We start from the raw sequence: 23969 nt of genomic DNA on the forward strand, positions 1-23969 counted from the left end.
TGAGTCAGATATTGCAGGGCTCAGAGCCTATGAAACCTATGTCTCCATGGTGATTGATTCCCATGGGGCCAATCTGAACTCTGTTCCCAGGTGGGTTTGGACCAGGGGTTCTCAGCTGTGGGTGATTTTGCCTCCCCACCAGGGGACACTTGGCAATGTCTGGAGATGCTTCTTGGTTGTCACAACTCGGGTAGTGCTCCTGGCATCTAGTGAGTAGAGCCAGGGATGCTACTAGACCCCCTGCAATGCACAGGACGACCCCACAGCAGAGAATGATCCAGCCCAAAGTATCAGCAGTGCTGAGGATGAGAAACCCAGTTTTTGATCAGCAGTTTGCAGCCGTGGCTGGACATCAGAATCATCTGGGAAACTTAAAAACAAATTGTGAGGCTGGAATTGTACCCTAGACCAATGAAATCAGAATCTGTGTGTGGGAACCAGGGCGGCACCTGTATTTTCAAGGCTCCTCAACTGTTGCATGTTCAGCCAACGTGTAGAACTTCTTGTTTGTGAATCCCTCCTTTAGAAGATTGCTCTGGAGGGCTGAGGCCAGGGACACCCAAGTGCTTCTCCTTAGACCGTAGATCTACAGGCAGGCAGCAGAGAACCTAAATGTCCACCACCAGTGCTTCTGCAATCAATTCAGTTTAAGATTTAGAGCCCAGTTAGACATGGAAATCATTGTAGGAGGAGGTAATACCTACGAACTGATATTGATCACAGCATAGAGGGAATTCCTGCTCAGAATAGAAGGCTGGATTCAGACAAGATTCTCACACCTGACCATGTATTAGAATCCCTGGGAAATGTTGAAAACGCCCGATGCCCAGTACCACCTGAGACCAACTAAAACACAACCTCCGGGTAGGGGCCCTGCCATCAGTAGTTTCCCAAGATTCCCAAATGATTCCAAGTCTGGGAGCCTCTGGCCTCCAGGACCAGGCAGTGACAAAAATGAGCAAAGCAGGACGGTGAAGCCCATTTGCAGACAGCTGGTTCTGACCAACTTTACCCTCAGCACGTTCCCAGAGACTTATTTTTCATTTGAAGCTGGAAAATGGTGTTAATGCAACCTCCTGATTTTTTCAATATTGGCAACTGATTCCAAAATACTTTAAAAAAAACCCAAACAAAACGTCTGTGAGCCAAGTAAATCAAATTTGCACACCAAGTATTACCCCAGGGATGCCAGTTATGACCTCAGAGCCAAATGATCACATGAGTTTGATATTTCAATTTTATGATTTCTTGGTAGGGTTAATGATAAATTCAAGAACACAGGCTTCTTTTATTTTTATTTACTTATTTTTGGCCACACCATGTGGCTTGGGGGATCTTAATTCCCCGACCAGGGATTGAACCTGGGCCCCGGCAGTGAAAGCACCGAGTACTAACCACTAGACTGCCAGGGAACTCCCAACACAGGCTTCTTTTAAGCAAAACTATTACAAAAATATAAAGAAAGGAAACGTCTTCCACATCTCCCCAGTAGTTTCCCATCATCAGGAGGTGAGTATTTAGTCTTTTAGGTTTTTTTTCTCTCCGTACTTATTAACATATATTATACTACTAATAGTATTAGCAAAATAAGACACGATATGCAAAGTACTTAGCATATAATCAATATTCAGTTAATGCCAACTATTAGAGGTGTAATTTATTTTATTACTAAAATGACATTATATAACATACATTCTTTATTGCAACCTTTTTTTCTTTCCATGTGAGTGTATGTGTATATGTGCATGTGTATATATATATGTACATCTATGCATACATATATATGTATAATCTTTTTAAATGTCTGCAATAAATAACAGAAGAGAAAAAAAATCAGGGCAGTGGTCTAAAATTGGAACGGGGTTGTAACAGTGCAGTGGAAGGAGTGGGTGTGGAGCAGAAAAATAGCAACAACGAACTTCCTGTATTTTTTTTTAATTAATTAATTAATTAATTAATTTATTTTTGGCTGTGTTGGGTCTTCGTTTCTGTGCGAGGGCTTTCTCCAGTTGCGGCGAGCGGGGGCCACTCTTCATCGCGGTGCGCGGGCCTCTCACTATCGCGGCCTCTCTTGTTGCGGAGCACAGGCTCCAGACGCGCAGGCTCAGTAGTTGTGGCTCACGGGCCCAGTTGCTCCGCGGCATGTGGGATCTTCCCAGACCAGGGCTCGAACCCGTGTCCCCTGCATTGGCAGGCAGACTCTCAACCACTGCGCCACCAGGGAAGCCCGAACTTGCTGTATTTGAGGAGAGAGGCCGGTGCTTGTGTGCAGGACCCTGGAGTGTGGTTAGCCTCACAGCATGTCAAGTTCTTGTCCCCTCCCTGGTCAGACCAGCGCCCCAGTTTGCCTGTGTGTCCCATCTGTACGAGGGTGTCTGTCCTGCCCGTGCTTGTGGGGCTCACTGAAAGGAGGTAGAGACCATGCAAAGCTCTTATCAACACAGGAGTCCAGTCCTTGCAGCGGGTTGTATAGTTTCTCTGAGGTGTGATACAAAACGGGGTAGTTCCTAGACATGCAGACTTTAATTTTGTGAGGCACCCTTGTGGCCTTGAGGTTCTTCCTTGAGTTTTTCTGACTTCCCCCAGAGACTCGGCTAATACTGCCACATGTTCTGTTCCAGGTGGCATCTGGGAACGAGTGCGGTCAAAATGGGATGCCGGTGATGGTATCCACCCACCCCGTTCAGCTCTGCCATGAAGGTCAGTGTCACGTGGGGACTGCGCCTCCTGGGGGTTGGGGGGATGGTGAAGGGTCTGCTGATCCCTGTTGATGGTGAAACAAGGTGGAAGAGTTGAAGCCACAGACTCACGTGAAAGGCACTTGTATTAGTTCCTGGGGCTGCAAACACAGTGTCACGAATCAGGTGGCTTAAGCAACAGAAATGTATTGTCTCACCATGTTGGGGCCAGAAGTTGGAAATCAAGGTGTGGGCAGGGTTGGCGCCTTCTGAGAGTTTGCGGAAGAATCTGTTTCCCTGCCTGTGCCCTGGCTCCTGGTGGCCTCAAGCACGCCTTGGCTTCTACGTGGTGCTCTCCGTGTGTCTTCGTAGCATCTTCCTTCTCCGATTGTCTGTCTCTGTGTCCAAACCGCCCCCTTTTATACGGACACAGCCCCATGGGATTGGGCACACCCCCACTGGCCTCATCTTTTTTTTTTTTTTAATTATTTTATTTATTTATTATTTTTGGCTGCGTTGGGTCTTCGTTGCTGTGCATGGGCTTTCTCTAGTTGCAGCAAGCAGGGGCTACTCTTCGTTGCAGTGCTCGGGCTTCTCTTTTCAGTGGCTTCTCTTGTTGCAGTGCACGGGCTCTAGGTGCACGGGCTTCAGTAGTTGTGGCTCGTGGGCTTCAGTAGTTGTGGCTCATGGGCTGTAGAGCACAGGCTCAGTAGTTGTGGTTCACAGGCTTAGTTGCTCCGCAGCATGTGGGATCTTCCCGGACCAGGGCTCGAACCCGTGTCCCCTGCATTGGCAGGCGGATTCTTAACCACTGCGCCACCAGGGAAGCCCCTGGCCTCATCTTAACTTGGTCCTCTGTAAAGACCCTCTTTCCAAATGAGGTCATAGGAACTGGGGGCTAGGACTTCATCTTCTTGGCAACTCAACTCTTTTTTTTTTTTTTTTAATTAATTATTTATTTATTTATATTTATTTTTGGCTGCATTGGGTCCGCGTTGCTGCACACGGGCTTTTCTCTAGTTGAGGTGAGCGGGGGCCACTCTTCGCAGTGGTGTGCAGCCCTCTCACCACGGCGGCCTCTCCCGTTGCGGAGCACGGGCTCTAGGCTCACGGGCCTCAGCAGCTGTGGCCCGTGGGCTCCAGAGCACAGGCTCAGCAGTTGTGGCGCATGGGCCCAGCTGCTCTATGGCATGTGGGATCCTCCCAGACCAGGGCTCGAACCCGTGTCTCTTGCATTGGCAGGCGGATTCTCAACCACTGCACCACCAGGGAAGCCCCTCGGCAATTCAGCTCTTAACAGTACTCATCTCTCTTGAGTATGTATGACACCTGGAAGAGGCTGAGGCTTTACAGCAATGAGTTAAAAGCAATAGAGTAGAAACACTAAGAGGCTGGCCTCTTCAGAGTCCGACAGACCAAAGTGAAAATCCCTGCCCTGCAGCTTACTAGCTGTGTGACCTGGAGCAAGTCGTTTGGCTTTCTAAGCCTCGGTTTTCTCATCTGTAAAGTGGGGATAAGAACACCTAGCTCACAGAATTGCTGAGAGGACTCAAGGAGATCATTCACCAAGCATTTTACATATTACGCAGCACTTAGGAATTCCAAAGGAACAAGTAAAATATAGAAGACAACAGAGGGCAGTATTAAAACTGGACAATGTACTTACCTATTTGATTTCATTCTGGAGTATAAGGCTATAAATTCAAAGCATCAAAAATGACTGAGTTCTACTATGTGAGGAATATCTATAAATTATATGAGGCAGTATAGCCCAGTGGTTGAGGGTAAGAACTCTGGAATCAGACTGCTGGTTTTGCCACCTCCCAGCTGTGTGACCTTGAGCCAGTTAATTAACCTCTCTGAACCTCAGCCTCCTTGTCTGTGAAGCGGGATAATAACAGTACCTACAGCATAGATATCAGATATAATAGAAGTACCTCTTTCAGTGCCTGGCGCATAGTAAGTGCCGTGTATGTATTAGCTGTCATGATTACATGATGGCTATGGTTGCTGTCCTTTACATGTAAGTTTCTGGGCTTCAGCTTCATTTCCTGAACAATGAGATGAATCATAGCATTGGTTCCAGAGGCTTTAGAATTTCCTAGTGTAAGAAAAACAACTGCTCTCTGTTTCCCCTCGCTATGCTCTGCTACCCACACCACATCTGACACCAGATGTGTGGGTTTTCCATACAAGTGATTCTGTGACACCAGCTGGGTGTCCCACAGTTCAGTTCGGTTCTGACACCATCAACCCAGAGTTAGCAACAAGTTCCCACAGGTTAAGGGCTCACTCCCACAAGACTACCTCCCACTTCAGTTGCCAATGGCAAGTGGGGAGTCCCCAGGTTACCCACAACTTCTGTCCTACTTGGCTACAAATCAGAGGTTCTCACGACCTCCTCCTCAGATTCAGTCATTTGCTAGAATGGCTCACAGAACACAGGAAAACAATGTACTTATTAGATTACCAGTTCATTATAAGAGGATACAACTCAGCAACGGGCCAGATGGAAGAGATGCATAGGGGAAGGTATGGGGGAGGGGATCCTGGGGACAGTGGATCGGGCAGTGGATCTTCCATGCCCTCTCTGGACAAGCCACCCTCCCAGCACCTCCACGTGGTCACCAACCCATAAGCCCTCTGAACCCTGTTCTTTAGGGACGTTTGTGGAGGCTTTATTATGTAGGCATGCTTGATTAAATCATTGGCCATTGATGGTGGAGCTCAATATCCAGCTACTCTCCCCTCCCTGGAGATGGGGAGCGGTGAGGCTGAAAGTCCCAGCCCTCTAATCACATGACTTGTTCCCCTGGCAACCGGGGCCCCCATCCTTAGGGGCTCTTCCAAAGTCACCTCAATAACATAAACTCAGATGTGGTTAAAAGGGGCTGGCTTGTTATGAATGATGAAAGTCTTCTTCATGGCTCTTAAAGTTAAGTTTTAGGAGCTCTGTGCCAGGAACAGAGATGAAGGCAAAATATAGATTTATTTTTTAATTTATTTTTATTTTTTGGCCACGCCGCACTGCTTGCGGGATCTTAGTTTCCTGACTAGGGATCAAACCCGTGCCCCCTGCAGTGGAAGCATAGAGTCTTAACCACTGGACATCCAGGGAAGCCCTTTATTTCTTAATACACTATACCCCTAGGTTGCTTGTTAAAAATTTCGATGCCCAGGTCCCAGCCCCTAGCCTCTGTCTAGAATACCCTAGGGTTGAGGCCTGGGGATCTGAACTTTTGAAAGCTTTCTAGAAGATTCTGAGACATAGCCAGGATTGGCAACCACAGGATGAGATCATGTCACAAGTCTCTTCCTGCCTTTCAACCCTGTGAGTCAAGCTTCTACTTTGATGTGCACAAAATGGATTGTATTGACAGCAGCGGCCTTTGATGAGAACAGTGTAAAGCTGGCTATTGAGATGCACAGACTTCGAAATGAGAGTCATATTGTTTTTATAATTTGCAAACTGTAGGTGTTCTCAAAAAATTGAGAGGCACTGAGAATATAATATGCCCTACAGAAATGGTTTTCTTTATCATCATTTTATTTGTATTATTACTGTTGTCGTTGTTTTTATGCCCCTATTTAATATGGGACACAAGGGCAAGGAGTGTGTAGGAAGGACATAGGAACAAACTTGAAAATTGAGAAAGCCTTTCTCTCTCTTTCTGTCTCTCTCCTTCTCTGCCCCTCCCTCCCTTTTTTTCTCCCTCCTTCCCTCCTTTCCTCCCTGCTCCCAACATTTATTTATATATAAGAGGCAGTCTTCCTGGAAAGAGGAAAATAAGTAACAGAAATACAGGGTAACAGTCTGGGACAGTGTATTGCTGTGTGGATACCTACACACAAGGGAAAAGAGAACCTGGTTTGAGTGAGTTGTAGGTTGGTTGCACGTAGCTCTCATACCCTGCAGCCTCGCATCAGCACCGGCTTGAGAATCTGTAAAGGGTTTAAGTTAATCCTCTGAAGTCAAAAACTCTGCCTACATTCATTGCCAACCCAGGCCTCTGCAACTCGCTTTGGAATGATTATCTCATTTACTGAGGAAGGCAGCTTATCTCCTCGTGCTCCTTCCCCTAGGTTATTATAATTTTCGATGCAGTTTTTAAAGGGGTATAAAAGTGGGATTCTGGGTGACTTTTTTTGTCCTTTGGACAGAATTTTCTGACTGGGTCTTTTGATGCACGTTTGTGTTCATCTCTCTTGGTGTTTGCATATATGTATGCACATAGAGAAAAGTCACCAGAAAAATAGCTAAGTGGGATGCTGGGTGACTGTTTTCCTTCTTTCCATCTATACTTTTTCCTATTACAATTAAAACTGTTCATTGCCATGCGGGAATGTTTCCTGTGAAAACTTATTGAGAAGCAGTGATGGCACAGTGGCTGAGCACACAGCCTAGGGAGCCAGGATCCTAAATTCAAGTTGTGGCTCTGCTGTGTGACCTTAGGCAAGTTGCTCAGCCTCTCTGTTCTCACATCTGTAAAATGGGAATCATAATAACAGTAGGCCAAAGCTTCGAAGATCACTGGGAAGTTAAAGGAGTTGATACACCTACAATATTTGGAAGAGTGCCTGGCACGTGGTCAACATGTGAGGAAAGTTTATTTTTCTGTGTTGGATTTAATGTTAATAAAGGCTGTCATTACAGTTTGAAGTTAACTGTGTTAGCTCTGTCTAGCATAGCACTTACAAATTTAAAATCTGACCTTAAAATTTTTTTTTCCTACATCCCTTAGTCTTTTTCAATGTTTTACTTATTTGTCTTCCGGAGACACTGTGGGAAAGAGCAATCAAGCAAAACACTTCTTTTAAACTGGTTCATGAAATTACATTCTGTTTCCTCATAGAAATAAATTTATTTCGCACAGTATTTTTTCTTGGGAAGGGCAAGAGACCAGGAGATTTTGATATCAAACAAACATCAAGTAGTACAGCTCATGTGGATGAGGGCTTTCTCTCCAAAGCTTAGCATTATAATTCATCTTCAATAACAATATCTTAGAAAATCAAAATGTCTCATTTTTATTGCCACATTATATTTCTAGCTTAATTTGCCAATTTCACATGCCATTTGAAAGTGTTGTGTCAGAGAAAACTGATAATGATGCCAAAGCCATGCACAATGTCATTTACCTGCAGTGCCACGGAGAGCAACACATTGTCTTGCACCTTCGGGTTAGAGGCTAATGTGTTTGCTCTACCAAAACGTGATTGTTTAAATTCATATATTCAGTTTCTCCCTTTCTTTTTCCAGTACATGTTGATTTGAATTCCAAAGTAGCTGGGGAAGTACTTCCAAAAGAGCAAAATGTCCGTCAGTAGAGTGGTTGCATCAGTTAGGGCAGACACACACAGTCCTCAGCAAAAATAGGAATGAGCTACCGCCAAAAACAGCACCGTGAGGGATCTCAAAACTATCCTGCTAAGAAAAGGAGGCCAGATGTCCACATCTGAATCTCCGGAACCTGTGAATATGTTACCTTGCATGTCAAAAGCAGGTTTTGCAGAGGTGATTAAATTAAGGATCTTGAGATGGGGAGCTGATCCTGGATTATCCAGACGGGCTAATATAACCACAGGGTCCTTATAAGAGGGGGTGTTACCAGATCGGTCGTATGGATCACCACTTAGGCCCTAGCCAGGCCGAAGCCCCCTGCCTTGGTGGGGAAGGTGCTTTTCTGTTCGGATTCACACAGCCAATGACGAAACTGACGCTGAGGCTGAAACAGCGCAAGCTTTATTCAATGGCCAGAGAATGGAGAGGGGGGGACTTAGTTCGAAAATCAACTTCTCAACCTGCCTTGGTCTGAGACACCGTATATATAGGAGGGTCGAGGCAAAAGGGAGGGAATTGAGTAAAGAGAGGGAGGAATGTTCATGACTTCTCCGAGAATAGGGGTGTGGTATGCTCAGTACTGAAACAACACCCCTTTTCAGTCCCTGTATGCCCTCCTCCGGCTGTTGCCATGGCAACTGTCAACGGTCACGGTGCTGCTGGGTGTTATTTAGCTGCTAATGTATTACATTGAGCATATAATGAAGTTCACGGTCTGCTGGAGGTCAGGGCTTCTGCCATTTTGGCCCTTGCTGATTTGAACCAGTTCCGGTGGGCTCTTGTTTTTCTCTTCTGGTGGTCTCCTGTCGGATAAGGATAACACTTCTCTGCAGCTTACATCCCCTTAAGCAAGGCAGAGGGTTAGAGCTCAAGACTAACAGCCGTGGTAACAGGAGGCAGGAGGGTCAGAGCCAGAGAAAGAGATATAATGATGGAGTGATGTCACAGAGAGGGAGACTTCAAGATGCTCCATTGCTGGCCTTGAATATGGAGGAATGGGCCATGAGGCAAGGAATGTGGATTACCAAACCAAACTTGGGTCCACTCGCCCCGTGCACAGCAAAGCCAGTGTACTGACACTGGATTGTGGTGAAGGAAAGTACAGTGTTTATTGCAAGGTGCCCAGCGTGGAGAATGGGCAGCTTAGGCTCAAAAGACTTGAACTCTCCCCTGGCTTTTGGGGAAGGGTTTTTAAAAGCAAGCTGAGGGAGAGGGTTGCAGGCTGCCTGATCAGCTCGTGGACGTTCTTCTGATTGGTTGGTGGTGAGGTAACTGGGAGGTATTTCAGAAATTTCAGTCATCAACCTTCTGGTTCTAACTGGTCTGGGGTCTCCATGCTGGTGGTCATCATGTAGTTAACTTCCTCCACCTGTGGGGTTTTTAGTATCTGCAAAGCAACTCAAGGATATGGCTCAGGATATTATCTGTAGCCCTTGAAGAGGAACTAAAGGTCTTGACTTTGTTTTGTGGCTAAACTATTATTCTTTTGTCTTGCTTGACTGTCTTCCTTTGTTTCTGCATTTTCTCATTTCTGTGATTAAATTTGCTCTTGGGAACTTGGGGAAGGCCTAGGAGGCTAAAGGTTTTCTATAAACAAGAGGCAGGAGACACAGAGGTCTGTCCCCTAGAAGGTCCTATAGGGTCCTGCTCGATTTCAGAGCAAGGAAGCAGATTCTCCCCTCAAGCTTCCAGGAGTTGACCCATTTTTGATGTCTGACCTTTAGAACTGTAAGATATTTTGTGTTGTTTTAAGGCACAAAAATTATGGTAATTTGTTACAGCAGCAAAAGGAAACTAATATGAGCACACTGAAGCTTCGGAGGCTCACAGACCAGGTCCTGGCTCTGCCGCTCACTAGCTACGTAACCTTGGCAAGAAATGTGTACTCTCAGAGACTCATCTAGAAAATGGGAATAATAATAATATTAACTGTGTAGGGTGGCTGCAAGAACAGTGGCTGGCACAGGGTAAATGTGACAAAATAGGGAAATCTACAAGCAGAGTCCACTGTCATGAGTGTCCCTTACCACTGGCCTTTCCCCTGTTGTATCACCTGACCAGACTTTCCCACCTGTGTATTTATGCCTAAAACCTCACCAGTTTTTAGGGAAATAAAAATGCCTCATTTTTCTCCTTCTTCGATTCCTTTCTATCAAATTTATCACATTAGTTCCCCCTTTAAAAAAAATTGTTCAGGTCTCACTGCTGATGAATGGTAGAGACTAAGGCATGATTTATCTGCCAGAAAACGCCATTTTTCAGAAACAGAAGACCGTCTCTGTTTCACCTGGGTAAGAAGTTTCTAAAAAACTAATCTTTCCTTTTTTTGTTCCTAGTTGATTTTTTCTAAAAAGAATTGCCTGATTTTGCTTTTTTTAAAAAAAGAAGTGGAATCATTTCACTGGATTGAAAATCCTTACTTGAGTAAAGAGTGCTCCTGCCGATGCTGTAACATGATGAATGAGAGGAAAAGAATATGCCAATCGTGATGCCTGGGCAAAGTGTGATGGGAGACCCAGTGCCAAAACTCATAGCTACCTGATAGAGAGAAAGACTTGGGACCAGCCTCACTGGTTGGGAAGGGAGCAAACACACGTGTCCTCTTAGCACCCTCTATCTCCCCACAATTGGCCGGCTTTTTTAATGTTTCGCCCACTTGAGTAAAAATTCCTGAGAACAGAGTATTTCCTTTGTTCTTGCAATAATCCCAGAGTTAACACAGGCTCTGAGATACACAAAGGGCTTGGAAATGACTGATAAACAAGTGAACGGTGGCACATCAGACCTGTGGCAGCAGAGCAAGAAAATGCGGCTGAAGGGAGAGTTGTAGATCCTGATGTATCTGCTGCAATAATACAGCCCTAAGTAAATAGCACTTTTAATTATAACAAGAAGTCTGGGGGTTGGCAGTTCCAAGCTCAGTGCAGCATCTTGACGGCATTATCAAGACACCAAATAAGTGTGCCAATTATGTACTGTGGCTCACAAGATGCCACAGACCCACACATCACGTTCTCACATGACAGGACCCAAAAGCCAGAAGGGAAAAGCCACGATTTGCTACTCTTTTTTCTCCTTTTATTAGAAAAGAAAGGAAGGTCCTTCCTAGAAGCCCCCACCTCAAGTAGGCATCCACTTATATCTCATTGGCCAGAATGAGGTCACATGACCACCACTAGCTGCAGGGGCTGCTGGGAAGTCAGGTACTTCTCTGGGCAGCAAGCAAAGAAAACGGGCTGGAGTGGATTGGCCACTGGACAGGCAGTCCCCAGTGTCTGCCAGTGTTTTGATTTCAAAGAATTATTGAGCAACCAAAAGTAGCACATAATGTTTACTCAGGCCTTTCAAAAGTCATTAAAGGGATCTATCTCATTTCCTGAACGCCCGTTTTCTCTCTCCTTCCACCATCTTGCTGTATATATCTCACTCAATAAATAAGCTCCTTATCTTCAGTTCTCCACCCTGCAACCCTGCTAGATGTGCCACCCACACAGGCACTTCCTCTGGGTTGCACTGCATCAGCTCTCTACTTAAAGTGGTTACAGAGAATCCTGAAAACTGGCTCTGCCAGATGGCCTGACAGCTCCTTGCTCCTCTGTCCTTGGAAGTATGCAGAAGTCCCTGTGAAATCTAATACTTCTCAACCTCTTAGTGCTTTTTCTCATCAGAAATTCTAGTGGAGAATTTCTGTCTGGTACATGTAGCCTCCCTGTTACTCTGCTGTGATAGACAGTCTCCAAAATTGCACATCCCTCCCCTCCCCCCGATAATCAAGGCTTCCCAGTATTCACACCCCTGTAGTCCTCTCCCTTGATATCTGGGATGACCCTGTAGAACCAATAATATGTAGTGGAAGGGATGATGCATGACTTCCAAGCCTAAGTCTTAAGAAGCCTTCCAGCCTCTGCCTTTGTCTTTCATAGCACTAGCTCTGGGGAAAGCTAACCACCATGTCAGAACGACTCAGACTGCCATGGTGGAAGGGAGCCCAAGCTAGTCACATGAAGAAGCCATGTGATAAGAAAGAAATGCTCAGCTAGTCCCCAAATGTTCCGGCCATCCCAGGCCAGGACAAATCCTTGAGCTCCACAAACGTGTGCAAATCCCTCCCATTCAACTGGTACATCTTTAATTCATTGTTTTGTAACAGCTACAAGATATTTTAAGGTGTGGGGGTACTGTAATTCATTCAGCCATTACCCTGATGTTGGGCAATTTTTTTTTCTATTTTTCTCTACTCTGAGCAATGTTGCAATAAACGTTCTTGTACATGTTTTTTATTCTTTGTATTTTAGATAGCTTCTTCAGGAGGGAAGCCGTATAATACAGGCACATGTTGTTTTATTGCGCTTCACTTGATTGTGCTTTGCAGATATTGCATTTTTTACAAATTGAAGGTTTGTGGCAACTCCGTGTTGAGCCAGTCTATGGAGGCCATTTTTCTAACAACATTTGCTCACTGCATGTCTCTGTATCACATTTTGGTACTTCTCACAATATTGCAAACTCTTTATGGTGATCTGTGATCAGTGATCTTTGATGTTACTATTGTAATTGTTTTGGGGTGCTGCAAACCTCGCCCATGTAAGACAGTGAGCTTAATCAATAAATGTCGTGTGTTCTGTCTGCTCCACCGACTGGCTGTTTCCCCATCTCTCTCCCCGTCCTCAGGCCTCCCTATTCCCTGAGACACAACAATTGTTGAAATTAGGACAATTAATAACACTATGGCGGCCTCTAAGTGTTCAAGTGAAAGGAAGAGTCACACATCTGTCACTTTAAATCAAACGCTAGAGGGCTTCCCTGGTGGCGCAGTGGTTGAGAATCTGCCTGCCAATGCAGGGGACACGGGTTCGAGCCCTGGTCTGGGAAGATCCCACATGCCGCGGAGCGACTAAGCCCGTGAGCCACAACTACTGAGCCTGCGCGTCTGAAGCCTGCGCGTCTGGAGCCTGTGCTCCGCAACAAGGGAGGCCGCGATAGTGAGAGGCCCGCGCACCGCGATGAAGAGTGGCCCCCACTTGCCGCAACTAGAGAAAGCCCTCGCACAGAAACGAAGACCCAACACAGCCAAAAATAAATAAATTAATTAATAAAATTTAAAAAAAAAGAGAGAAAAAGCACAAGCTATTTAAAAAAAAAAAAAAAAAAAAAATCAAACGCTAGAAATGATTAAGCGTAGTGAGGAAGGCATGTTGAAAGACAAGACAAACCGAAAGCTTGTGCCAAATTGTTAGCCAAGTTGTGAACGCAAAGGAAAAGTTCTTGAAGGAAATGAAAAGTGCTACTGCAGTGAGCGCATGAATGGTAAGAAAGTAAAACAGCCTTATTGCTGACATGGAGAAAGTTTTAGTGGTCTGGATAGAAGGTCAAATCAGCCACAACGTTAGCTTGAGCAAAAAAAAAAAAGAGCCTAATCCAGAGAAAGCCCTCACTCTCTTCAATTCTATGAAGCATGAGAGAAGTGAGGAAACTGCAGAAGAAAAGTTTGAATGAAGCCAGCAGAGGTTGGTTCATGAGGTTTAGGGAAAGAAGCCATTTCCATAACAGAAACGTACAAGGTGAAGCAGCAAGTGCTGATGTAGAAGCTGCAGCAAGTTATCCAGAAGATCTAGCTAAGATAATTAGTGAAGGTGGTGACACTAAACAACAGATTTTCAGTGTAGATGAAACAGCTTTCTATTGGAAGAAGATGCCATTTAGGACTTTCATAGCTGGAGAGGAGAAGTCAATGCCCGGCTTCAAAGCTTCGAAGGGCAGGCTGACTCTTGTTAGGGGTTAATGCAGCTGGTGACATTAAGTTGACGCCAATGCTCAGTTACAGTTCTGAAAATCCCAGGGCCCTTAAGGGCTAACTCTACTCGGCCTGTGCTCCGTACATGGAAGAGCAAAGCCCGGATGCCAGCACATCTACTTACAACATGATTTACTGAGTATTTTAAACCCACTCTTGAGATCTACTGCTCAGAAAGAAGAGTCCTTTCAAAACATTGCTGCTCGTTGATGATGCACCCTGTCACCCAAGAGCTCTGATGGAGAAGTACGAGATTACTGTTGTTTTCATACCTGCCAACGCAACGTCCGTTCTGCAGCCCACGGATCAAGAAGTAATTTTGCCTTTCAAGTCTTATTATTTAAGAAATACATTTTGTAAGTCTATAGCTGCCATAGACAGTGATTCCTCTGATGGATCTGGGCAAAGTCAATTGAAAACCTTCTAGGGAAGATTCACCATTCTAGATGCCATTAAGAGCATCCATGGTTCATGGAAAGAGGTCAAAATATCAACATTGACAGGAGTTTGGAAGAAGTTGATTCCAACCCTCATGGATGACCTTGTGGGGTTGAAGATTCAGTGGAGGAAGCCACTGCAGGTGCAGTGGAAATAGCAAGAGAACTAGAATTCGAATTGGAGCTTGAGGATGTGACCGAATTGCTGCAATCTCATGATAGAACCTTCATGAATGAGGAGTTGCTTCCAACGGATGAGCAAAGAAATGGTTTCTTGAGATGGAATCTACTCCTGGTGATGAACCTGCGAAGATTGTTGAAATGACAACAAAGAATTTAGAATATTACATGAACTTAGTTGATAAAACAGCGGCAGGGTTTGAGAGGATTGACTCCAATTTTGAAAGAAGGTCTACTGTGGGTAAAATGCTGTCAAACAGCATCGCAGAGAAATCATTCGTGAAAGGGGCAAACTTCATGGTTGTCTTATTTTAAGACATTGCCACGGCCTCCCAACCTTCAGCAACCATCACCCTGATCAGTCAGCAGTATCCACATCGAGGAAAGACCCTCCACCAGCAAAAAGCATATGACTTTCGGAAGGCTCAGATGATGCTTAGCATTTTTTAGCAATCGAGTATTTTTAAATTAAGGCATGCACTTTTTGTAGACCTAATGCTACTGCACACTTAATAGACTGCAGTATAGTGTAAACATAACTTTGATATGCACTGAGAAACCAAAAACTTTGTGTGACTCACTTTATTGCAATATTTATTTTATTGCTGTGATCTGGTGCCAAACCAAATCTCCAAGGTCTGCCTGTACAATGGTTAGACAGGTGCTTTTGGACAAAGCACTTGTGTCTGAGGCCTCACCCCACCTCTCAGCAGCTGTGTGAGGATAAACAAGAGACTTCGTGACCTGATGGTAGAGAAAATCAGATAGTGCTTGCAAACCCCTTTACTTGGTGCCTGAAACAATAAATGATGGTCATTATACTTATGTAGACTCCTGAAAATAGTGGTTCCCAAACTTGAATGCACATTAGAATCTGCTGGGGAATTTTTAAACCCTCATACCCAGGCCTCACCTGGAATAATACAATCAGAAGCCCTGGAGTGTAGGGCCCGGGCATGTCTTTTTCCAAGTTTCCCTGGGCTAAGTATTTTTAAAGCTCCTCGTGTTCCGCCAGCGTTGAAAACCCTTTGAAATACACTCCAATAGAAAATTCCTTATTCACATTTTTCAAAAGTAAAACATTGGCATTTCTGTTTTAATTTGGGAACATTTTTGTCCCTGCCGTGGCTGACACTCGGGGCATAGCTTTCCGTTCCAGGGCGCAGACTGTCTGGGTGCCTGAACTTCCACGCAGCTGTCAAGTAACACACAACCTGCTCTGTGCCTCTCTGGACCAAGAAGACAGCCAGCACACTGCTCTCTAAAGATAGAAGCATCCACACGGTTCCTGCAGCTTGAGCGATGTGAACCTGTCCCTCTCTTGAAGGGAAGACCAAGAGAGTCAGGGAGAGACCAAGGGAAAACATAAAAAAACAGCAAGAAGAGAAACAGTATCGTCCTGTGACAACTGCACATCATCTCATTTCCCCAGGGTGCATTTTCACCAGATCTGGAAATGGAATAAACACACCCACTTGCCAACAACTTTTCAGTTAACAAAAATAAAAATAATAAATCAGTGAGACCAAATAAATGGCAAGGTGCCCTCCAAATTGCTAGAAGTTTAACAATTGAAACAACATATTAGTGGGTGAGATCTGATATATGCAAACATACCTCAAAGACCAAATACTTCTGGGAATGAGAACAGGGAAACATAAGCGGAGTCTGGCTCCGTGTGTCAGTACAAAAGCTGGGATGTGTATCAGTGATTCTCAGAGTGGTCCCTGGACCAGCATCATCCCGTCACCTCGAACTAGTTGGACCTGCAGCCCAGCTCAGACCTCCAGAATCCAATGCTGTGGGTGGGGCTGGCCCTCTGTTCTCACAAGCCTTCCTGGAGATTCTGACACTCCCCCAGAAGCGAGGACCACTGCATCTGAGAACTGGCACGAGATGTGGAGGCTGCAGGAAACTGGAAACTCTCCCTGTCTCAGCCCTCGGCCTGGCTGCCCTATGAGAATCCCTCAGCAGATAAGAGGATATTTCAGTGAAAGCCCCATTTTAGGATTTGCAAATGAAATTCCCCAATTCAGAAACATCTGAACATTCTGCTGGCCCAACACCAAGCTGTCAGTGGATCTCATATTTGCCAACCTCTGATTCTGTACAGTTTTTCTCCCTAAAGGGCATCTCTCAACAAAGCCTTTTTTAATCATCATCACTGCCATCAGGTTATCCCAGCCTGAAACAAACATTTAAATCCTACAGCCAACTCCGAGTGTGCTGGCTTGACCTCTGGGCTCACCGGGCATCGTGCCCAAGGTGATGGCATCCCATGTGAGTCTTCCACAGGGAGGGACCAAGTGGGCGGGAGGTCGCCTGTGACCCGTCCCCTTGGCAGCTCTATTGCCTTTAACCAATAAGCTGCCTGTGGTTAATTCATGAGTCCTTTTTAGAATGACCTCTGGGAGGTACAGGGATTCCAAGTGACTTAAAAAGTTTGAGTTTCTGAGTTTGCTGAGCAAAGGGTCAGACTCTGGAATATGGAGGTGCCCCGGAGGTCATGCCCCTCACTCCAGGATGCAGGACCCACTTGGCCTGGCAACTCCTCCAATCAGAGCTGCACCTTGTTACTTACAGAGCCTGCCATCACCGCTGGGCAGCCCCAGGCAAACCAGAAGCAGGTCAGACATTCCTCCAGTTGGCTTTAAATCCCACCTCTCTTTTCTAGACCTCTCCTTTCCTTTTATTTTTTCTTTTCATTACTTTACATTTTTAAGTGACCTGGGAGGTATACCTAGCAAACGTTCTCAACAGTCTACATAATAAGATAGGACAGGGAACACCTTCCCACCCCCAACTCTGATCGCTCCCCAACCTCCATCCCCAAATTTCCTTTCTGAGAGGCCAGAACTCTTTACAGTTTCTTGTGGCCAGAGGTATTCCACGTGTGTATATTTTTAAATCCTCCCCTCTACCTCTTGACACCATTAAAAAAACAAATGGGAACATACTATTACAGACCGTTGGACATGGCTTTTTTTCACTTACTGTATGTCTTGGAGAATGTTAATGCCTGTGGAGCAATTCACTGTGTGGACAAATGATCATTTATTTAACCAGCTCCCTATTGATAAGCCATTAGGGTGTTTCTACTATTTTGCCACCACAGCAATAGTCCAGCAGACGATGTGTATCTGTTATATGTATCTTTGTGGCTCTGTGCGATTGTATTTATAGGGTAACATTCCAGAAGTAGAAATTAGAGCTCCCAGAGTGTGTGAATTTTTAAATATTGATATATATTACTGAATTATCCTCCAAAGAGACAGCCAAATTACTCCCCTACCCAGCAGAGATGCGGCCATTCTTTCTCATACTTTCTCCACTGCCGGTTACTGAATGTTTCCCTTTTTACCAAGTTGATAGGAGGAGAGCTAAGTCTCATAATTTTATTTTGCTTATATTTTACTATTCATAAGGTTGCACATCTTTTCATTGGCTTAAAAGCCAACCATCTGTCTTTTCTGTGGAGTCTCTGCTCATGTTTGGTGTTTATCCCCTGCCCAAGAGCCATCCCCTGCTGTGTTGGTGTTTATATAATGTCTTCATTTTCAAAATTGAGATATAATTCATATTCCATAAAATTCACGCTTTTCAAGTGTACAGCGTAGTGATTTTTCATATATTCACAAGGTAGTGCGACCATCGCCACGATCTGATTCCTGATCATTTTCATCACCTCACAAAGAAGTGTTCCTTGAGCAGTTAATCTCTAGTTCTCCTCCCCCAGCCCCTGGCAACCACTAATCTACTTTCTGTCTCTGTGGATTTGCCTATTCCGGACATTTCATATAAAGAGAATCATACAATATGTGGCATTTTGTATTTGGATTCTTTCACTTAGCATAATGTTTTCAGTGTTCACCCATGTTGTAGCAGGTAGCAGTACTTCATTGTTTTATATGGCTAAATAATACTCCACTGTATGGATATGCCACATTTTGTTTATCCAGTCATCAGCTGATGGACATTTGAGTTGTGTGCAAGTTTTTGTGTGAACATATGTTTTCATTCTCTTGGTTATGTACCTAGGAAGGGAATTACTGGGTCATGTAGCAACTTGATGTCTAACTTTTTAAGGAACTGCAAAGCAGTTGCACCATTTTACATCCCAGCAGGAATGTATGGGGGTTCCGATTTCTCCACATCCTCCTCAACACTGGTTATTGCCTGTCTTTTTGATTATGGCCATCCTAGTGGGTGTGAAGGGGTAACATATTGTGGTTTTGATTGCCTTTCCCTAATGGCTGATGATGTTGAGCATCTTTTTATGCGCTCATTGATCATTTGTATCTCTACTCTGCAGAATATAATGTCTTCTTTTTTTTTTATAAGTTTATTTTATTTTATTTTTGGCTGCGTTGGGTCTTCGTTGCTGCACGCGGGTTTTTCTCTGGTTCGGCGAGCAGGGGCTACTCTTCGTTGCAGTGCGTGGGCTTCTCATTGTGGTGGCTTCTCTTGTTGGGAGCACGGGCTCTAGGCATGTGGGCTTCAGTAGTTGCAGCACACAGGCTCAGTAGTTGTGGCTCACGGGCTCTAGAGCGCAGGCTCAGTAGTTGTGGTGCACAGGCTTAGTTGCTCCACAGCATGTGGGATCTTCCGGATCAGGGCTCGAACCCATGTCTCCTGCATTGGCAAGCGGGTTCTTAACCACTGTGCCACCAGGGAAGTCCTATAATGTCTTCTTGATTTGGCTCTTTTCCGCATCCTTCTCCTCTAGCCCCTTGTTTCATATGACTTTCTGGCTAGCTACTCTCAGTGCCCTGGGGCCCCAAGCTAATAACTGTCACTTTTTAGCAGTGTTCTATGTGGTCTGAATTCAACCTACCCCCACCTAGCATCTCCAAAGCTTACCCTTTGTATCCTAAGAGCTGAGGGCACTAATAGAATGTTATATGATTTTCCTGGTAAGTTGTTTTTTGTTTTTGTTTTTTACCATTTAAAAGGTGTTTAATATTGTAAATATATGTGATCAATGTTCCTGCTGCTTTGCATCACTGCTACCCTTGAGGGTGGGAGCCACTCATCACATTGCTGCTGGAAATGTGAATCTCTAGAGCCTCTTTTGGGGAAGTAATCTGGCAGTGTCTATTTTAGAAGTTAAATGCACATTAATTTGTGTGCAGCAATTCTACATCTGTACCTCTATTCCATAGAAATAAAGCACTAGTTTAGGATTTTTGAACATGGAAGTTTTCCCCAATGTTGTTTATAATGGAAATGGAAAAATAGAGGTTTGGAAACTATCAGAATGTTCATTAATTAGGCAATGGCATACATGTCTTTTGGTATATCCATATTAAGGAATATTTTGCAGCTATTAAAAAAAAGATAAGATAGATTTGGATATATTGATTGAGAGGGAGAAATATTGATGTCTTAGTCCATTTGGACTGCTCTAACAAAAATACCATAGACTGGGTGGCTTAAACAATAACCATTTATTTCTCACTGTGCTAGAGGCTGAGAAGTCCAAAATCAGGGTGCCAGCAGATTCTTTGTCTGGTGAGGGACAGGTTCCTGGTTCACAGTCAGCCATCTTTTCACTGTGTCCTCACATGGTGGAGGAAGCAAAAGAGCTCTTTAGTGCCTCCTTTCTAAGGGCACTAATCCCATTCATGAGGGCTCCACCCTCATGACCTAATACCTCCCAAAGCCCCCACCTCCTAATACCATCACAGTGGAGGTTAAGATTCAGCTTATGAACTTCGGTGGGGAGGCAGACACAAACATTTAATCCATAACAGTGATATATAAAAGCAATCAAAAACAATATCCAAATACCGTATGCTAACACATATATATGGAATCTAAAAAAAAAAAAAAAAAGGTTCTGATGAACCTCAGGGCAGGACAGGATTAAAGACGCAGACGTAGAGAATGGACTTGAGGACACGGGGAGGGGGAAGGGTAAACTGGGATGAAGTGAGAGGGTGGCATGGACATATATACACTACCAAATGTAAAATAGATAGCTAGTGGGAAGCAGCCGCATAGCACAGGGAGATCAGCTCGGTGCTTTGTGACCACCTAGAGGGGTGGGATAGGGAGGGTGGGAGGGACAGAGACGCAAGAGGGAAGAGATAGGGGGATATATGTATATGTATAACTGATTCACTTTGTTATAAAGCAGAAACTAACACACCATTATAAAGCAATTATACTCTAATAAAGATGTTAAAAAAACAAACAAAAAAATCTAACATAATCCTATTTTTATAAAAACCAACCAGGATATGTGTACATGTATCTGGGAGGCTTGTATGTATTTGTCTGAGCATGAACAAAGTTTGATAAGCCACCCCGGGTTGCAGATGTTCATTATACTGCAATGAGGGTAGAAGGTAGAGACAGGGAAAGGAAAGGGTTGAAAGATTAATCATATGGGCGGTAAACGCATGTTAAATGTGTATTATTATCAAACTGAGAAAAACTCAAACATCTGATGTGTCTTTGAGTGAAATATTTGCTCATGTTGGAGCAAAGCCTGGTTCTACAGTTAGATTATCTTTGTATGTTCCAGACTTTAACAGGCATATGAATGATAGGAAATGTGTGAGTAAAGAGGAGAGGAAAAATCGTAAGTCACTGGTGTAGTCTTGCCCCACAGTGACTAAGAGTCACTGCTGACTTTAGAGGATGCTTTCGCGAGAGTGTGGGGTGAGTTACCTTCTGCCCACATAATGTTTGAACCCAGCATTTTCATCACCAAATGTTTAGACACATTGTATCCAGCTGACAGTTGAGAATTCTTCCCTCCTGCCCCCCAAACTCATTCCTTTCTTTTATTTATGCTAGAATCTCTTGGAGAAGATAACCTGGCTTTTTAATATTGAGATGGAGAGCGTGAAATCTGATCATTCAGTGAAGTTTTCAAATCTAACATCTCCCTCCAAGCCATAGGCAGCTGCCATGTGAATCCTTATTTCAAGACCTTTAAAACAACAAATGCATTTACACAACACAGAAAGCCACAGTTGTTTGAAGTGTCATTTGACTCCTGCAGGCTGACCGCAAAAGGGTCATTTTTTGCAAAACTTTTTGAGGTCTTCATCAGTCTTCCCTAGGGCCTATTGTAATCCTTTGATATTCAGCTACAGTTCTCTTTTGAAGAGTTTAGTGTGTCATCATCTACTTTCCCTTCTATTTTTCCTTCTTCTTTGGTGAACTACTTTAACTCTGCCAGAGCCTCATCCAACAATAACCATGTGTGTGATCTTTATATGACTATGAACTCTTCCATCTTTTGCAAGATTTGCAATTTCCCTTTACAATTAGTGTGCATTGTATTTCCTCTTTATTTAGTTTTTATCCTGACTGACCACCATATTGACACTTGTGACAGTGTCGCATAGGAAGGGATGTCTGAGTGGGGAATCGTAAGTGGACACTTCATTTGTGAATAAAATTATGACGACAGTTTCTGTTTTTTCCTCTTTAACCTTAAGAACTAGGAATGTTTAGATAATGAATTCTTAAAAGAAGTCTAAAATAAGTTTAGCCATTTTAAAATGAAAGTGGCAGGGAGGGGAAACATAAGGGTAAGGGATTAAGAGATACAAACTACTTTGTATAAAATATATAAACAAAAGCATGTATTGTACAGCACAAGGAAATATAGCCATTGTTTTGTAATAACTTTAAATGGAGTATAAGCTATAAAAATATTGAATCATTATGTTGTACACCTGAGGCCAATATAATGTAAATCAACTATACTTCAATAAAAAATGTACATAAAAGTTAAAAAAAAAAAAGAACTCCATCTCTGCCACCACCATTATTACTTGGGTTGCCATTTTTGCCGCTGTTAAAATCATGGCTGCTGAGCACCTGCTATGCCCCTGGCTCTTCTCCCTGCCTTACCGTGTTCCCTGACTTAATCCTACTATATGCCAAGCACTGCTGGGGGCACTGGGGATGCAGCTGTAATCAAAACAGACCAAGTCTGTCCATTCAGGGCTTATGTTCTACTGGGGAAGAAACAAGTAAACGATGAATTAATGAGATCATTTCAGAGACCAATGAATGCTCTGCAAAATCCGTGGAGTGAATGGGGGTGAGCGGGAGGGGTTACTTTAGAGAGGGTGGTCTAGGAAGGCCTGACCTGGGGCCTGAATGATAACGAGGTAGCCATGGAAGATCTTAGGGGAAGCATTCCCAGGTGGAAAGGACAAGTAGTGCGAAGGGCCTCGGGTGGGACTACAATTGGTGAGCTGAGAGGTGAGAGGAAGCACACAGTATGATCCGAGGTTCTGGCGGGTGTGGTCTACCGTAGAGTTTGTATTACTGAGTCCAAGTTTGTGCTGCATGACAGACCAATAATTTGAGAGATGAGGCATTGGGGCAAGGAATAGCGACTTTATTCGGAAAGCCAGTAGACCAAGAAGATGGTGGATTAGTGTCCCAAAGAACCATGTTCCCCGAGTTAGAATTCAGGCTTCTTTTATACTAAAAGGGGGTGTGGCTGGTTGCTGCAGACTTCTTGGTGACAGAATCCTTCGTTCTTGCAGCTGTCCATGTAGGTCTGGTTATAATGTTCCTATAAGCTTCCACCAAGACAAATGTTATTTTCTGTTCTGCAACTTTCTCTCCCTATATGAAAGGAAAAGTATTATACCTTTAAAGGTCAGAGCCCATCTGAGAATGGGCTCTCCTGTATATTTCAGGCTTTAGGCAACATTTTTTATACAAAGTTGCAGAGCCAACATGACTAAGCACAGGCAACAGAGCACAAGGGTTAGAGCTAAAGGGATAGATCCAATATGGAGTCAGGTTTGTTCTTCTCTGTTTTATTTGGACTTGATTTTAATTGTGATGAGGCCCTCTTTGGATAGTTTTATGCAGATTAATGATATGATCTGATTTTTATTTAAAACAAATAAACAAAAATCATACACCAATGTTGCCCAGATATGAGAAAGCACAGGCTTTTATTCCCCCTTGTGCAGAGTTGTTTTTTTTTTTTTCTTGAAAATCCACTAATTCTATTACCCAAACTTTGTTCCACTCATCTTTCCTCCCTTGCTCTTCTGTTCTTGCTTCTACTACAATACATTGTTAGGAATTTGAGCTTTGAAATCAGGCAAACATGTGTTCAAATCCTGACTCCACCACTTGTGAGCAGGATAATGTTAGAAAAGTGACTTTATTCTCAGAGCCGCAGTTTCCACACCTGTGAAATGGGAGTGATGATGGTATCTAGCATAGATTTGCTATAATGCATAAATACAATGTATCTTGTTACATACAGCATTTACTATTAATGCCTGGCACCTGGGAAACATTCCATGAATATTAGCTATTGTGTTTACAGTTGTACCAAGTGAAAATTGTAGCTTTGGCACATGAAAAAAACAAAACAAAAGATAGCCCTTACTCAGAAGTTCTGAATAGTGTAACACAAACCTTGTGTGTGTATGTATGTGTTTGTCTTAAATATGTGATAGAAATCTGATGAAGCAGTTTGTTTTAACTAAGAATACTTGGTGCTTGGAAAAAGCATTCTTGAAACTTCTCTGGCCCAGGTTCTT

General features: G+C 43.9%; 1 protein-coding gene across 12 annotated transcripts in view; it reads left to right on the top strand.

Moving 5' to 3' along the window:
* The window catches only part of BCAS1 (brain enriched myelin associated protein 1), a 109802-nt gene that overhangs the window by 13600 nt on the left and 72233 nt on the right, over nt 1-23969 (top strand). For all 12 annotated transcript variants that reach the window (XM_082362721.1, XM_082362723.1, XM_082362715.1 and 9 more), the window contains exon 3: nt 2622-2700. In XM_082362721.1, the coding sequence (XP_082218847.1) occupies nt 2622-2700 (79 nt within the window). The remainder of the gene's footprint in view (nt 1-2621; nt 2701-23969) is intronic.

The sequence above is a fragment of the Balaenoptera borealis genome, assembly GCF_965194805.1.
Source record: "Balaenoptera borealis genome assembly, chromosome: 16".
In the NCBI taxonomy this organism is placed as follows: Eukaryota; Metazoa; Chordata; class Mammalia; order Artiodactyla; family Balaenopteridae; genus Balaenoptera; species Balaenoptera borealis.